At 41.1% G+C, this 18,131-nt stretch overlaps 1 protein-coding gene across 2 annotated transcripts in view; it reads left to right on the forward strand.

Annotated features, from left to right (window-relative positions):
* The window catches only part of APAF1 (apoptotic peptidase activating factor 1), a 78,855-nt gene that overhangs the window by 25,016 nt on the left and 35,708 nt on the right, over positions 1-18,131 (forward strand). For both annotated transcript variants that reach the window (XM_075856715.1, XM_075856714.1), the window contains exons 12-18: positions 299-483; positions 2,978-3,104; positions 4,768-4,893; positions 5,631-5,759; positions 11,187-11,312; positions 12,028-12,177; positions 14,729-14,857. In XM_075856715.1, the coding sequence (XP_075712830.1) occupies positions 299-483; positions 2,978-3,104; positions 4,768-4,893; positions 5,631-5,759; positions 11,187-11,312; positions 12,028-12,177; positions 14,729-14,857 (972 nt within the window). The remainder of the gene's footprint in view (positions 1-298; positions 484-2,977; positions 3,105-4,767; positions 4,894-5,630; positions 5,760-11,186; positions 11,313-12,027; positions 12,178-14,728; positions 14,858-18,131) is intronic.

The raw sequence follows: 18,131 nt of genomic DNA on the forward strand, positions 1-18,131 counted from the left end.
GATCTCACCCTCTGTTTTAACTGGAGGATACAATTAAAGCTGATTCGTTTCCTGCTGTACTTTTTATAAGCTGCCAGGTGGTGAAGGTAGTTTAGCCCACATAATAGACAGTGAAGTGTAGCACTTGCTCACCTAAGATGGGGTTTGAACAAACAAGGAGACCACTTTCTGGATTGAGACATTTTGGGTCGAAGTCAGGTAAAAAAAAAATCTGCATTCTGTTCTTTATTAAGCATGTCCTCCATATTTTTATGCCTGCATATAGTAAGTTTCCAAACATAGTGCTCTTACTTTACAGGACAGCAAAGCACGTGAAGATTTTCAAGAGTTTTTGTCTGTAAACGGTCATCTTCTAGGGCAGAATTCTCATATAAACATAGTCCAGTTGGGACTTTCTCAGCCAGATGAATCGGCAGTGTATAAACATGCTATTCTTCATGCCAAAGAAGAACTTCAACAAGGAGCACTCTATGTCAACTGGATGTGAGTAATAAACTGACCTATTCGTTATAATATACTGAGCGTCAACAGATGGAAAGTCTAAAGTTTTCTATATGTAATAATCACACAATGTTTAGTCTTTGACCTGTACTGAAGCTTACCATGAACGCTAGATGGTATAAATACGTACCAGTTTTTCCATATTGGATGAGAATCTTGTATCTACAGATTTTGGAGCATTGTTGTCCTTGTGGACCCAATACATTTTTATCAAGCTGTGTGTCATAGTATGATCGTTCTATTGCATTATGATATTTAGTGTTCTGTTTTTTTTAACTATTTGCTTTTAATGGAAGATCTCTAATGGCCATCACTGAAGTCCCCCACTGAGAGCACCTCTACCTCTGAAAGTTAATGTACACATTATTTTTTTCCTATTTTTTATTTTTTTATTCCGTTTAAGGGCGCACACGGGGGTTTTTCAGTTGCCCGGAAACCCCCCATGTGACCAGGGCTGGAAGGCCCTTACATAATAGTGGCGTCGTTAGTACTGGACATTGGTCCGGTGCCCCGGGCGACTGACACATTTAATTATATCTGCCTGTATAGGCCACGTTAGGCTTGCAACCTATAAAACACTGGGACAGAATCCCTACACATGCCGTCGCAATGATGTTCGAATCGCGCCTGCGTGGGGGGCTGTGTGGCACTATCTACAGGGAGCAGTGTGTGGCACGATCTACTGGGGGCACTGTCATACTATCTACATAGGCTGTGTGCGCCACCATCTACGCTGGTTTTTACCAGTAGTTGTCAGCCCATGTCGCCTAGGTCTTATTTAATTAGAACTTGTAATACAAAAGGGATCAGCTGGTGGATACATGCAGACCAATACTCGTAGCGTAAAAAAAACAGATGGTAGCAGGAGCGAGATGAAAATAACTTGATTTGAACAGTACGTGTTCAGAACCCCCCCCCCCTTTAAAAACCCTGCGTTTTGTCCCTGACGTTTTCACTATGTAAGATCAAAACCATTTGAATAACCTAGTAATCAAATAAAAAATATTACAGGATAACGTCACAAAGTACAATCCGTATGAATTGCAGTATTCTAGACAAATAAAAACCAATACAGCACGCTTTCATTCCTCAGGTAACGTATTCAAACAATAAACAATGTAATCATAACCTAGATATGCTTACAGTCTTATAAGACGTAGGTACTAAAAAGAAGTGAAGTCAGATGGAGAAAGAAAAAGGTGAGGTAAGGGAATACAAAAGTTGTGCTGGCCATACACATGACTACAGAGAGATAAGTGGATATATTGCCACAACAGGTCTGTTGTGATGAAAAAAAATGTCCCACGGGGCCCAGATAGTGTAGGATAGGTCCAATAAGTTGTTCAAGCTAGCCGTCTATATATGTATTCTATATTATGGACATCTCTTATTCTGGACTACAAGTCGTATCTAGCTGGAGGGGAGGTATGTTTCCAATGCAGAGCTATAAGACACTTAGCCGTGGTTAGAAGATGAAAAAGCAGCCTGGCCCCTAATTTACTTCTCTGTTTCGGAGGGATGAAGAGGGTCTAGTGGGATCATTTGGCCCAGCCACCGTAATGTTTTGTAGGTTAAAAACCTCATGTGCTGATTAGTTTGAAAATATACCTGTATAGAGGAGCTTTGTTTTTCTGACTTGGTAAATTACAATTTTTCTGGTTGCACGCAGCCACTACTAGTGGGAGCTTACTGCATATGGATTTACACAGGTATAGCAGATGTATACATCAGTATGCAGTGAGCTCCCCTAGTGGCAGTTACAGGTAGCAGCTATGACCGTGTTTTTGCAGGCAGAGAAAAATCTGCCTCAGAATTCCTTCAGGAATTTATAACGTTTTTAAGCAGCGTTTTTCGCCCGCGGCCATTGAAGCTAATGCAAGGACCGCAAGCAAAAAAACACAGAGAAAACCGCTCAGAAATGGCAAGAAAGGACATGCCGCTTTTTTTTCTGCGAGCTGCCAAAAGCTTTCCGGGAAAAAAAACGCCTTTGCCTTCCCACTGAAATCAGTGGGGGGAGATTTCGGACGATTTTTGGTGCAGATCCCAACGCGGTTTCTGCGACAAAATCAGCCCCAAACAACTCTTTGTGAACTGACCCTAACCGCAAACAATAGAAGCAGTTTCCAACTTTACTAGGTGCCCCCTTTCTATGTGCCCCATAGTTGCGTTCCCTGCCTCAATGGTAGGTACTCCACTAGGTGCACTATTATACAGTAGATTAATGCTCTTGGGATTTCCATCTTAGTTTGTATCAATTGAATCGCATACAAAATTTGCATCTACAGTTCTATACTTTTCCGACAAATGGAGCAAAGCGTCATTAGTCAGAAACGCTGTTTTTTCATCTATAGTTCCGGTATCTAATGAAGTAACAATATATGCGCCACATAATGCAACTGAAAGCAAACTCCAGTAATACAGAGTGTATACAGCCTCTATTTGTTTTATATGTGATCTATTGATAATTGATCTGTAGAAACAAGCAAAGAATGAAGAACCTGGCAAGCTTAGCGGTGCGTCCTCACACAGAGGCAGTGTACCATGCCTGCTTTTCTCACGATGGACAGAAGATTGCCTCCTGTGGAGCTGATAAAACCTTACGGGTAACTCCACAAATTACACTGCAGAAGAATTTGCTATTTTCATTATTTATATGTTTTTGAATAAAGTCCTCTTAGATTTCGGATGGTGCTGGCTTCCTTTAGGATTTTAATAGTATGGCAATGATAAAAAAAAAATATTATGACAGAACTGCAAACTGATACTTTTTTTTTTTTTTTTTAATCAAACGTTTGGCTCGGACTCACCCATAGGAAAAAAAAACATATTAAAGCTGGCCATAGACCTGAGATAAAAGTTAGCGCAACGCGAATAATCTCATGTGTCTAGGGGGAAAGATGGATCAGGCATGTTGGGTTTAATAAAATCAGGCCGAGCCAAACGTTTATAGTGGAGTTGGGAGAAATAGTTGTCGGCCCACCGATATCTTATGTATATGGCCAGCATCAAAGGGGTTTTTATTTTTACTTAACTTACCCCTTACAAGTAATTTTGTAATATACTACCTGTTTCTTGATGGCCCGCTGTGAATTTTTTACTTCCTGTGATGTACCGTGCCCCAGCCCAGCCTGTACTTCCAGCTGAGCCAAGGCATGGCTCGTCATCCATTACATCTACAGGCAGTGGGCCGAGTTGGGTGCCTGTAATTAGAGCAGGGAGGGACCATGGGAACATAGAGGGGTGTGGCAGTATATATAGAGTCGGGCGGGATGCTGTGGAAGGGGGGCGGGACTGTAAGCTGCCTTCTCAGCTACAGCAAGGGATCATGGGTTACAAGACCGGAAACCGCCAGGAACAGAAGCAAGGAATGTAAACAAACAGAGCAGCAGTTACTATTGAGATCAAACAGAAACTGCTTAGAAGGTTAGTAGGGGGTTTTAGGGAAGGCAAACCAAGGCTGGGGAACACTTTTTTTTAGAAAATAATTTTTTCCTAGCCAACCCCTTTAAGACTTCACTGGTATCGTGGCTTCAATTGCTACAGGATCCATGAAGGATATGTTGGATCCTTTTTGATAGATATTTACATTTTTCTTTTACTGAATATAATAGTACAGCATGCTACGCTAATCTTACAGTTAAAAAAAAAACAGAAACCTGGTTGAATATAACTAACTCAAATGTTTCACATATTGCTTTGTGACGTGCAAATTTTCCACAGTCCTACTTTATTAGGCCGGGTTCCCATGGGTTGGATACGTTGCCTAAAAACTGCGCAGCTTATTCGACCTTAAACCCGCAGCACCTTCCGTCCGAAAAAACTGCACTACATCGTGGTGTGGCTTTTCAAACGGAATTTCCGCTGCAGAAAGCAGCTCTGTGTAAAAAAGCAAAACGTTCGTACTTGCCCCCTCCCTCGTTTCCGCGCGTAGTCCGGCCTGCGTTTTGTTCCGCAGCGTGGGCATGAGATTTTCTTAATCTCATCCACTTTGCTGCTACGTGGGAAACCGGCGTAAGAGGAGAGTACCTGCAGCACGCTGTCTTACAAGGCATACTCTATTGATAGAAACTGAACAGGTTTAATAAAGGAATATGTACACATATTATCTAAATGGGGATTTAATGGATAAGCATATCTCTTGCTTATGAAATATTAGCTCTTTGCGCACACAGTAGCATACAAGGCAGGCGTTATACGAAATCTAGGAGACAAACCGTAACCTAGCAGGACCGCTAAACCAGGCTTCTGTTGTGTGCTCATTGCTAGATCTTTAAGAATGCAACTGGAGAAAATCTGCTCCATATAGAAGCCCATGATGATGAAGTTCTGTGCTGTGCCTTCTCTGCCGATGACCGATTTATAGCAACCTGTTCAGCCGATAAAAAAGTCAAGGTAAGATCTTCTCTACTATACATTACATGCTGGCTAGTGGCAATTGTTTCTATTTGTTTTTTTTTTTTTTAGTACTATGGTAGGGCTATAAAACGACTTTATAAAGCTGATGTAGCACAATATTTCCACTTCATATCACTGTACATCTACACATCATTGCTATTAATACACAAGTAAGGAGAGATACCCCTATTTTCTGTATGTACCTGTTTTAGAATGGCTGCTCATATCTATTGCATCCTTCATGCAAAAATTGCAATATAAAGACACTGTCCTCCTATTATCAGTATACATATATATTTTTTGGGTAACCTTGAAAACAATAGCCATAGTAAGGTTTAGGTACACTTATCTAGACTTACTGTACTGTAAATACTCGTATGGCTTTTGGGGTTAACTATGTATTCATTTAGGGATTTTAATTTCTATACAATATTGCATATTTACTTGCAAAGTGTTATTTTTGGTAGGGAAAATGGCTGCAAGTACTTGTTTTATTCAGACCGAGCAGCCGTTTCTTAAAGGAGTTGTCTTCTTTGGACAGTCCCTTTTTTTTTAATTGTGAATAAACCTTATATTATGAGTAATAAATCTGATTTGCACTTGTATTAAATAAATTTTATGTCGAAAATCTTCATATATAAAGTGTTTTATTACAAATAAGTGTGTTCGTATATTGTTGTCTTGGACCTGTTAGGTATTCTAGTTATCTAATTTTCAGTTTATTCCGTTTTTAGATTTGGAACGCTGTAATGGGGACACTGATAAGGGAATATGATGAACATTTAGAGCCGGTCAGCTGCTGTCAGTTCACCAATGGTTCTCCTTCTCTTCTTGCCACATGTTCCCATGACTGCTTGCTTAAAGTATGTTTTTATTTTATATTTTACATTTGTGATAATTATTACTACAATTTATGTTTGACATTTTTATTTTTAGCCAGGCGGAAAGAATAGCATTGCCATTTTGGACAGGCACATTTTTCTTGTTTTTCCCAGTAATTACTATGCTAGTTCATTGGTGCAGAAAGTAATGGTGCTGTAATTACTATACACTTATGTTGTCTGTAAGGCAAAGCAGAAATAATTACTTTTAGTTGGCTTGATCTTGAAATATAAAAGGATTTTCAACCGTAAATATCTCTTGTTAAGTCGATTCAAGATTTCTGTTGTACAGTTTTTTGTTTTTTTTATTGCCAACCAATACAAAACTATTATGCAAAATTAATTAAAATGATATATTATTTCCTGATTGCCAAAAGGGAAAATGCTATAAAATGATAAAGATATAATTACTTTTATAAATATGACTCTTCTACTATTTGTATATTTAAGAGCATTGAGCATTTCCCCCTAAAATAGAGAAACTAAAAAATCGCCAACATTATGGCCCACAGGAGGAGCCCAAATTTTCTGAATGGAATGACTTCAGTATGCAATGAGGAGTACCACTGCTTAACTCCATCAGCTGTGCAGTTTTATCATAGGGACAGTGAGGACATTTTATCAAAACTGGTTCAAATGGTAAATGGATCAGATGAGATTCCTTCTTTTGTTTTCAAAAGGCTCTCTGAAAAATAAGATCTGGAATTTGGTTGCTACGGGCAACTACTCCATTTTTTTCCTTTGCACTATATTTGATAAATCTCCCTTATAGTGTTGGTCCGAAGCTCCATTTACTATAATCTTCACACATCTACACCCATATCTGCAGGTAATGGAAATGTAATATTGATTCACGTTGTGATGTGGATCCACACATTAGAGGAGATATAAAAAACTGGTGCAAAGGAGAAGTGGGGTAGTTTCCCATGGCAACAAACCAATCAGATTCCACCTTTCATTTTTCAGAGGCCTTGGGGAAAATGAAAGCCGCAACTTAATTGGTTGCCATGGGCAACTACTCCACATTTCCTTTGCACTAGTTTTGATATACTTTTCCCATTGTTTTATAAGGCTACGTGCACACGTGTGTAATTTGATGCAGAAAATCCGCTTTAAAGCCCGCAGGTAAAATCAGCACTTAAAGAGAACCTTTCCCCTGCCCATACATGTGCAGCATGTAATGGGCAGGGCTTCAGAAACACTGTCTCACATTAAATTATTGACATATATATTTGGCGCCCGATATGTAAATAAGTCCCTGGACTGTCAATGGGACGTTTCTATCTAACTAAATGGCAAGGTAGCAGATGTCTTCGCTCTGACACTGTCCAATCGGCTACGGACAGTGTCAGGGCGGCTTGCGCTGTGTTGCCTACCGCGAGAACACAAGGCTCTCACTCTTTAGCTCTCAGTAGACAAGCTGAACTAGACTGATCTCTCGCGAGAGATCACACAGTCTTGTCCTTATCTGCCGAGAACTGAAGAGTGAGTTAGAGCGTAAGCGCATGCGCACACAGCTCCGATGCCGCTGTCGGAGATACTCCCGCCGCCATGGAACAGAAGAAGAAGAATTCACATTCTTCTCCTCTTCTGTTCCGTGGTGGCGGCGGAGCTGCTCGTGCACACACGCTCCCCTCTCTCCAGCTCTTGCTGAGACACAATCAGTAGCTGATTGGACAGTGTCACAGCGATGTTACATGCCCCATTGACCGTTTAGGGGGTTATTTTAAATATCGGATGCCAAATATAACGGCACTGATATCTAAATAACGGAGAAAGATAGCCTTTCGGCTGCACATGTATGGGCAGGTGGAAGGTTCTCTTTAAAATGTAAGTGATTTATTTATTTTTTAAACTCTATATGTTCAGTAAATGACCCTTTTTATAATGCCCTAGAAATGTCCCCTTTAAAGAGGAAATCCAGTCAAAATTGTTTTTTGTTTATGAGATAGATATCTGTAGATCTGAAATCTTATACAACCACTAATTTGTAGAATGAAATGGCTCTATAGAGAGCTTGAAGGTAATGTTCACATTTTATTATTATTATGTAACTTTTAGGTCCAAAATTCTGTAATAATTAATTTCTTAATATTTTTTATAGAAGTTGGTGCTCTGTTTTTGTGATACAGAGATCTAAAGACAACATGCTCTCTTCCTGTAACCGCCATTAGAGGGAGCTTACTGCATGTTTGAACAGAACAGTATAGCTCCCTCTAGTGGTGGCTTACAAATAGCCAGTACGGACAATTTTCACACATTTGACATACACAAATTAAACCTGAATTATTTATTTAAAAAATCATATTATACACCCATACCCAAATATTTGAGTAGTAAAGTAGACACCTAGCAAATTGTAAAAATGTTACCCAGCAACTTGAAAAAATATATAAAATGTATGTTTGTGGCCTAGTCTGACCCAAGCAGAGCCTTAGATGCACAAAAATATAAGTACATAAATGCCACGTATGCCTATGTCAAAATGCACATATCTTCGCATAATCCCTAGAACTGAGTAGACCGAAATCTCCATGATCCTGGTCTCCAAGTCAAGAAGTGTCCTGATAAGACAGACAACTGCTCATCTTCCTACTCATTTAGTAGGAAAGGATTCTATGACCGTCAGAAAGCACATATCCTCTCTGATTGGTAAGAGGGGTGATAACATGAAGAAAAGTACCTGTATCACCTCCCTGGGGTCACTGGTTGTACAGGGGGAGAGATGACCGTAACAGACTGCGTTCTTTCTGCTCTCACTTGCAGCTTCCCCCTCCCCTCCCATCCCTCCCTACACACACACAGTACCAGGAAGTAAAACGTTTCATTTTGCTTCCTGACTTTAAAGGAGTGCTGCGACCTTATATTCTAGCACCATCAAGCTTTTAAAGCGATAATGTATTGCATTTGTCCTTCGCAGTAAAAGGTATAAACCCTTTGCCACTATAACTGAGAAACTGACACTACATCGAAGCAAAGGGTCATTCATATCAAAGACCGTTTGTTTAGATTGCTTTCAGATTTCCAGTTAAAGAAATCTCTAAGCTGGGAGAAGAGTTTAAGTGCACTAGAGAGCCGTAATGTTCCAGAAATGAGTGGTGGTCCAAGATATTAGACTATATAGATGTCATCTTCTTACATGTATCTATGATACTTGAGAAGATGATTTTGATTACATTTCCTCTTTAATGTATATGTTCACAATGACCTGAGTGAGGTCTACAGACATAATCGGAGTCGTTTAAATTGGTCTATTAGAGCATTTTGGTATAACTATATATTAAAAACTGTATCCCCCATTTTTAATGGAGTGTGAACGTGTATACGCAGCCACTTCCTTGGGATCGGGTACCATCCCAATAAGTCTTCCATGGAAAAAGTCCTTCAACCCTTTAATGACCGGGCCTGAAAAGGTCTTCATGACCAGCTACATTTTTCAGCTTTTATCTGCATTTCAGCAGCCATAACTCTCTTTTATTTTTTCATTGACGTGGCCGTATGAGGCCTTGTTTTGTGCGGGAGAAATTGTATTATTTTTTTTCATAGTTTGGAGGTAGAAAAAAAATATTTTACGCCGTGATTATAAGAAAAAGCGATTCTCTGCATAGTTTTTCTTGTTTTTTATTCCGTTCACGCTAAATAACCCATTCGATTAATTCTTCAGGTTATTACGGTTGTTTAGATACCTAATATGTGTAGGTTTTTTGTTTTTATTTAGTGTAGGGGCAATAAAATATATTTTATGCAAAATAATAACAAAAAAAAAAATTGTTCCTTTTTACTTGTAATGTATTCGCATACTCCTGTATGCTAATACACTGTGTCACTATGACACAGGCTGCTGTTAGGGCAGCACATAGTGTGCCTTAACAGCAGGCAAACTAAACAGACAGCCCTGGGGTCCTTTGAAGGTCCCCAGGGCTGACTGCAGAGGGATTCCCCGGTGTTTGATCACGTCACCGGGTTTCCGATGACCAGATCAAAGCAGGGAGTTCCCTTTGATCTTGCCGCCGTCACGATCAAAGGGTTAAACAGCTGGGGTCCGAATGTTTCCTGACCCATCTGTATTCAGCAGGCTCCTCTAAGATCAGGAGCTGTAAATTACTGCTTCTGCTTAATGGATGAGCTCACAGGAGCGCTCATCAGCCTCTTCTACAGCCTGGCCAAAAGACGTCGCTGTAGACTAAGCACATGCACCACCTTCCGTCAAAAGACGGTGGGCGGTCGTTAAAGTGTTAAGACTGGTTTCCCACATAGCGTAAATGCTGCAGAATATTTGCAACGGAATTCTGTGTGCAAAGTGGATAAGATTTTAAAAATCTCATGCCCACGCTGCGGAAAAAAAACGCAGCGAAAATGTTAATAAATTTACCTGCGGTGGGGAATTTCAATCTGCAGCATGTCAATTTATGCTGCATTTTTGTTGCTTTTCTATTGTGGATTTTACCCATTGAATTCAAGGGGAATGCAAAACCCGCAACAGAAAGCCGAGTGTTGCGAGTTTTGCGGCTGAATTCTGCCTCAAAAATTGCAACTCAGAAAAAAATAAAAAATTCATACTTGCCCAGAACTCTCTGCTGCTTCTTCCAGTCCGGCCTCCTGGGATGACGTTTCATCCCATGTGACCGCTTCTCCCATGTCACAGGCTGCAGCGGTCACATGGGCTGTAGCGTCATACAGGGCGGCCGGACCAGACGGCAAAGGAAGGACGCGTCACCATGACAACAGCCTAGGTAAGTATGGGATTTTTTTTTAAATTCTTTCTATAACATTAAATTCCGGACGAAAAACCGCACTAGAATGTGGTGCGTTTTTTTTGGGACAGAATGTGCTGCGAGTTCCAGGTCAGATAGGCTGCGTAGTTTTTACACAGTGTATCCCACCAGCGGGAACCCGGCCTAAAGGTCTACAGAATATAGCCTTGATATGTTAAAGATTAGGTCTATTAGATACAGAGAAGGTTATACTTTTAGGTATTTATAAATAGAGCGAATATGTGATTTGTTGATGCCATGTTTTCTAGTAGCCATTCTTCCTCAGACACTGGAGCAGCAACAGGCTTGACCATATAATTAATTATTTATTTTTTTGAATCAAGGAAGTTTAAATAACATTATTCCTAAACAAAAATATGAAACCGTCCTCTCGTGCAGCCATTACTACTTTAACAAGTTTATAATTACAATCATTACTGTATATAAAAACCTTCCTACCATCGGAATAAATATTCACACATGGTCATATGATTTTATAGTGTGTGTGTGTATATATATATATATATATATATATACATATATTATTTATATTCTGTGGCTCGAACACGTTACTTTCTCTGTATAACTGAATAGGTATAAAATAGAAATATCTTCGTGAACCCCCACTAACAAATGCTCTTTTTAATATACACAGCTTTGGGACCTTAATAAGAAGCATTGTAAGAACACGCTTTTTGGCCATGGCGATTATGTCAACCATTGCAGATTTTCCCCAGATGATAAATATTTGGCCAGTTGCTCCATGGATGGCACATTAAAGGTAAGTTTTATTTTAGTGTTATGATGGAAATATAACATTGTTATTACTTTGCTTTCATTCTTTCTTTATAATATACTTGTATTGGTAACTACTGCAGTTGGTTTGATACATTAGTTATGATTTGTTTTGTGAATTGTGGAGTTGTTTTCTTAAAGAGTAACTGAACCTTCCAAAAACTTTTGATATGTCATAGATACAACATCAGAAGCGTTGATTGGTGGGGTCCGGGTGTTGAGATCCCCCAACATTGCTGAAAGGAAGATGCAGAGCTCTCAGATCTGATCGGCGCACCATGTCCGGCTGAAGATGGGCTCACATAGAACGCCTATTAGCCCGTCATCCGCCTACTGAGGAGCGACGATTACAGCCAAAGGTGTAGGGAGCTCAGTTGAGCGCTTTTGCATCTCTTTCAGCCATGGGGTGGGGGTCTCCGCTTTCAGACTCCCACTGATAAAAACTTCTCATGTGTCTTTTACATATATAAAGTTTTTTGAAAGTGCAGATACTCTTTACTTCTATTTTTAACATTTTGTCTTTATTTGTCTAAGATCTGTTTACCTCTGTAAGACTTTATTAATCGCAGATCGCTAGAACAAAGTGGTGGTGGATAAAACAGTAAAAATAGAAACCATAATGCCAGTGTGAATAGAGTCTAAGCCAGAATTTGTGAGTTATAAAACCCCAAATCCTCACTATGTTATTTCTCCCACCATAGCTCTGGGATGTATCATCTGCTAATGAGTACAAGACGATAGATGTTGCCGTTTCTTTCCAAAAAAACGACGAGTCCCAGTTTCTGCTGAAATGCTGTTCTTGGTCTAATGACTGCTCCAGAATTATGGTGACTGCACGTAATCGTCTTTATGTAAGTGTTACTTACTGACCGTGGTTAAATTACATATGGCAGGCTATATGGATTCACACTGATCAGTGATTCACATGCATCAGACCAGATTTAAGTGCATGCTGTGGAAATTTTAATTTTAAATGGTCAATAACCTTTAAAAAAAAACTTCGCATGAAGCAATAGTACAAACGAATATAAGAAACTTTGTAGTATAAAATGCCTCTCTCTTACTTATCAGGCTCCTGCCCCAGCTCTAAGGCCGTGTTCACACAGGGCAGATACGCTGCATAAAAGTAGACCGTGTATCTTTCCTGGAACCCGCAGGGAATTTCGACCGAGAAACCAGACCAAATTGTGGAAAACAGCTTAAAAAAAAAAAAGAAGAGTTTTATACTTTCCCTGTACTCCGTTGTCATGGCGACGCGTCCCTCTGTTGTCCTTCAGTCCGGCCTCCTGGGATGATGCTACAGCCCATGTGACCGTAGCCTGTGATTGGCTGCAGCAGTCACATGGGATGAAACATCATCCTAGGAGCCCACCCTGGACGGAGAACTGAAGAAAGCATTGCTATGACAACGCCTGGGTGGTAAATATAAACTTTTTTATTAATTTAAACAAAAAAACTGAGTTGCAACTTTTTGGTGGTGTAAACATGCACATTAAACTGTCTTCCACAACATCACCAACATTTTTTTTATTTTATTTTTTTAAAGTCCCCCTAGTGGACTTGAACAAGTTTGAGCTCTGGTACCATACCCAGCAATACTTATTTATTGCAGTGTATAGTGCTTTTAACTGGCTCCTATTAAGGTCTTAATAGAATCAGAAAGATGGCAGACCTGGGGGCCTTTTATTGGGCCCCCTGGCTGCCATGACAATTATCGGCACACTGCGATCAGGTCACAGGACGGGGTGATGGACGGGGCTCCCCATCTCTTTCTAATTGCTTAAATGTCGTGGTTGCTATTGACCGCGGCATCTAATTGGTTGAACAGTCGAAATCAGAGTTGTCCCAGCTTTCAGCTGTTGCAGTGAGGTGTCTGCTGTAACATACAGCCGACATCCACTGCATATGGAATAGGCTCAGCCAGTGAGCCCGCTCCTTACTCCCCTTTGGCGGTTGTAACGTAAAGTTACGTAACATGTCTCCAAAGGGTTAGTGGAAAATGTATCTAACCCGTTAACGACCGCCGTATGGTGTTTTTACGGTGGCCGTTCTGTGTAGTTCTTTTGAAGCGCCGCCTTTTCACGGCGGCACTTCAGAATATGTAGCAACTGAATCGGGCGCTCTGCTCATGAAGCCCAGGCTGTTGCTAACAGCCTCGGGCTTCAAGGAAACGATCGGAGACCAGTAGCAGTGGTTTCCGATCGTGTTTAACCCCTCTGATGTGGCGGTCAATAGCAACCGCCGCATCTGAGCGGTTTTAGAGGGAGGTGGCTCCCTCTCACCCCACCGGAACACCCGCGATGCAATCGCAGGGAGCTGATGGTTTCTAAGGCAGCCGGAGGCCTAACAAAGGCCCCCAGGTCTGCCTTTAGTAAATGCCTGTATTGCAGCATTATAAAAGCGATCAAATGATCGCATAGTGAAGTTCCCTAGTGGGACTAAAAAAAAAATTTTACAAAAAGTTTATAATAAATTTTAAATAAAAATCCCAAGTAAAAAAATTTAAAACCCACTTTTTCCCCTTAGGAATTGCTTTATTATGAAAAAAAAGTAATTTGGTATCGCTGCGTCCGTAACGACCCTAACTATAAAACTATTACATTATTGAACCCGCACAGTGAACACCGTAAAAAATAAAAAACAATACCAGAATTGCTGTTTTCTGTTCATACTGCCTTAAAAAAAAAGTTGATAAAAAAGGGATCAAAAAGTCGCATGTACTCCAAAATGGTACCAATAAAAACTACAAGTCGTCCTGCAAAAAAAAGCCCCCATACTGCTATGTCGGCAGAAAAATAGAAAAGTTATGGCTCTTAAAATATGGTGACATAAAAATAAATTTGGCAAAAAGTGTTTTTACTGTGTAAAAGTAGTAAAACATAAAAAAATCTGTATAAATTTGGTATCGCCGCAATTGTAACGACCCACTGAATAAAGATATTATGTTATTTATACCACACGGTAAACGGCGTAAATTTAAGACACAAAAAAGCATGGCGAAATTTCTGTTTTTTTTGCCATTACCCCACCCAAAAAGTTAAAGGGGTTTTCCCATCAGAGACCTTTATAACATCCACAGGATATGTCATAAAAGTTAGATTGGTGCGAGTCCCAGAGGTGGGACCTGCATCTATCTCTAGAACCCCGTTCTACCTTTTTCTGCTCCCTCTGCCTCCCCGGCCACTTCCTGATTTATATGGTCGGCAGTTATGAAAACAGCGTAGACCGCAAAAAACAAGTACTTATACAGCTATGAAAAAAATAAAAAAAAGGGAGAGAAGAAAACAAAATTCCTGGACATATCCAGCACACACTGAGATGCAGAAAATATTTAATTTTGTTTTCCTCTCTCCCTTTCATCATTTTTTTTATGCACAAATGAGTAATCTATTTTCAACACAGATTTTTGACGTGGAAAGCAGTGATCTTTTGTCTGAGATTGAAGCATGCCAACAGAGCACTATATTGTATTGTGACTTCTGCACAACAAATCAGATCGTAGCAATGGCGCTATCACACTATGTTGTCCAGGTAATGTAACTGTTCCAGCTATTCATTCATTTCTCTGTATAGTATTTGTTCATACAAAGATCTGCGAGGTACAATGTGATGTTTTATAAAAACCTATATTATTTAAATGTAGGATTGTGGGCTGCTTAACAGTATATGGGAATATGAGCTGCTTTACAGCATATATGACTATGGGCTACTTTACAATACACAAGCCTATGGGCTGCCTTACTGTATATTTGCTTATGCTTTACAGCAGTACTTCTTATATTGAGAGGTAGGGCTGGGTGATTTTGGCCAAAAATAAATCTGGATTTTTTTTTTCAACATTTTGGGCGATTTTCGATTTTTGAATCTCAATTTTCTTTTTGTTTATTTAACATTAAGGCTGGATTCACACGAGCACATTACGTCCGTAATGGACGAACGTATTTCGGCCGCAAGTCCCGGACCGAACACACTGCAGGGAGCCGGGCTCCTAGCATCATAGTTATGTACGATGCTAGGAGTCCCTGCCTCGCTGCAGGACAACTGTCCCGTACTGTAATCATGTTTTCAGTATGGGACAGTAATTCCACGGAGAGGCAGGGACTCCTAGCATCGTACATAAGTATGATGCTAGGAGCCCGGCTTCCTGCACTGTGTTCGGTCTGGGACTTTTGGCTGAAATACGTCCGTCCATTACGGACGTAATGTGCTCGTGTTAATTCAGCCTAATACCATGAGATAATTCAATAAATTTCTTTATATAAATAAGTTTTTAACCTATATTACTATAATAATTGCACGTAACTTCACAACTCTTAACCTCTGCAAATACTTTTTTTAAAATTAGAAATACAACTATTGGAGAAATGTCTATCTAATTAATTATAACTTCTGTGTTCCCTGGCAGGGAACAGGTTACCAGAAACTATAATAAATTATGCACTGCGTTCACCAGCATCCCTCTCTGCCCGTCACCACCTCAGCTGGTCTCCGACATTGCAGATGAGAGCAGTGTAAATTGCAGCAGGGCCAGGCAGATGGCGCTGAGCGGTCACTCCGGGGCGAGATTACATTATAGTGTCTGAGGTCTGAGCAGGACCCTGTGCAGTACCGGCCCCACTATGGAGGGTTAAATAAATGACATTAAAGGGGTTGAGTTACAAAACCCATCTATCCCCTATCCCCTATAACACAGCATGTGTGATTGCTGGGACCCCCAGCGATAAGGAGAATGGGGGACCGAAAGTCCCCCAAAGTGCTCCATGAGAAGAATGGAACTTCAGGGGTCTGTGTCTGGCTTGTGTGTCTAGAAGCTCAATAGAAATTAGTGGAGCGCCATTCACGCATGCGCACAAGCGCGACTGGCGCTCCATTTGTTTTTGCACGACTATTTTGTGGCACAACCCCTTTAAGGCCAAATTCACACGATCGTGATTGGACTGTGAAAAATGGTCCGTGTGTCAGCCGGATTTCCCGGCCTAAACACGGTACATGTAATCGGGACTCCTGGCATCAGCAATTTAGGCTACAGTCACACGACAGTGAAAAAAATATTGGCGTTTAAAAACTGATCAATTTTTCGTTTTTCATGTCCATATTGCATCAGTGTCTCCAAATTCACATACATTTCCAGTCCGTCTGTCCGTTTTTCATGTCCATAAAAAAAAAAAAAAGAAAAAAAAGATGGATTTCATTTGTCAGGGTTTGTTTGTCCCAATCCCCTGAAAACACCATAGTGCCGCAATGTCCCTGTAGATAGTGCCCACACATCGTGCCACAGTGCCCACATATAGTGACAGTGCCCACAGTGGCTCCCCCAAATATAGTGCCACAGTGCCCATATAGACACCCCCTTGCATATCGCCGCATCCATCCTCCCTTGTAGATCGCGACCCCTACATGAAGATCGCACCCCCACCCCACTTGTAGATCGCAGCACCACATGTAGATCGCACCCAACCCGCTGTCTTTTTGTAGATTTCGCCACTAGAAGCTGAATCCACGGCCAGATGTTGCCGACGCTTTGGCCAGGGATTCAGCTCCTAGGGGGAGCTGGGGTGGTGCTGCGATCTGCAAGAGGGTGGTGGTGGTGCGGTCTACAGTGGGCTGGTATGACTCTATACTAGGAGTTCCTGCTTCCACGCGGAACTGCTGTTCCATACTGTATTGTTATGTTCAGAACAGCAGTTCTGTGGGAAAGCAGGGGCGGACCAGGCAGTGACGAGACTGAGCGGGCGGAGCTTCTTCCTGCAGGACGGCGCCACTAAACAATCGATTCAATGATTCTGTTGAAAAACAGAATCCTGAGCGTCCTTGTGGGCAAATTAATCAAATTAATTTGATTAATCGCCCAGCCCTATTGTGAGGCGTCTCTCAGTTGTTGGTGAGGCATAGATGGGGAAACCGTTTTGACAGAAGTGATCATAAGCTGCACAGTCATTTCTCTGGCTGAACCAATCTCTGGTTTAGCAACATAAGTGATGTCACGGCACGGGGTGTGGACCCACTGGGCCGTAGCGGGATAGCAGCTGGCCAAACAGGTACAATGCAATGTCTATAGTTCAGAAGGGGTACCTGAGGCAATGTAGACAGTAGCGATGGATTCAGGCTAAGATGAGGCTCAGATAGTAGACAGACATCTGGCGGGGTGCGACACACTAGATGCAGCGGAGGATACAACACGACTCCAACTCTTGACGGCACAGAGGCACGGGTTACAGGGTACAGGCAGCAGGAACGGGTAACACTGGGAACTGGAAAACACTAGGAGACCATTTGCAAAGACAAACTTTAGGTAACACAACAATGCTCAGGCAATGATCAGGCAGAGCCCCTTTTATAGTCCAGCAGCATTCTGGTCTGATTGCAGATATTCTGCAACTGTGAGCAAACTGGCCCTTTAAGGCCGTGCACACGTACGCCATGCGGGAGTCTCTGAACCAGGAAGTGCCATCGTCTCTCAGGAGGGAGATGCCGGCGAGAACTCGCACGTCCATGTCCGCGGCCGTCAGAGGGTAAGTCAGAACGACGGTCTGCGGCCATAGACGTTACAAGTGACTTTTATTTTGTGCTATGTTAATGATCTACTGATTTTAGGAGACCTATTTTAAGATAAATTGAGGTAAATTTTTTACATTTTGGCACAGAATACGACCACGGATGAGACCCAGAAATCATTATGTTCTGATTAGTGAGGCCCCAGTTGAAAAAGATTGAGAAGCCCTGCTTTACAGTGTATAGAACAATTTGCGGCTTTACTTTTTTTACAGTATATATGACTATGCTTTACAGCATACAGGACTATTGG

This window comes from Rhinoderma darwinii, chromosome 3 (assembly GCF_050947455.1).
Source record: "Rhinoderma darwinii isolate aRhiDar2 chromosome 3, aRhiDar2.hap1, whole genome shotgun sequence".
Taxonomy (NCBI): Eukaryota; Metazoa; Chordata; class Amphibia; order Anura; family Rhinodermatidae; genus Rhinoderma; species Rhinoderma darwinii.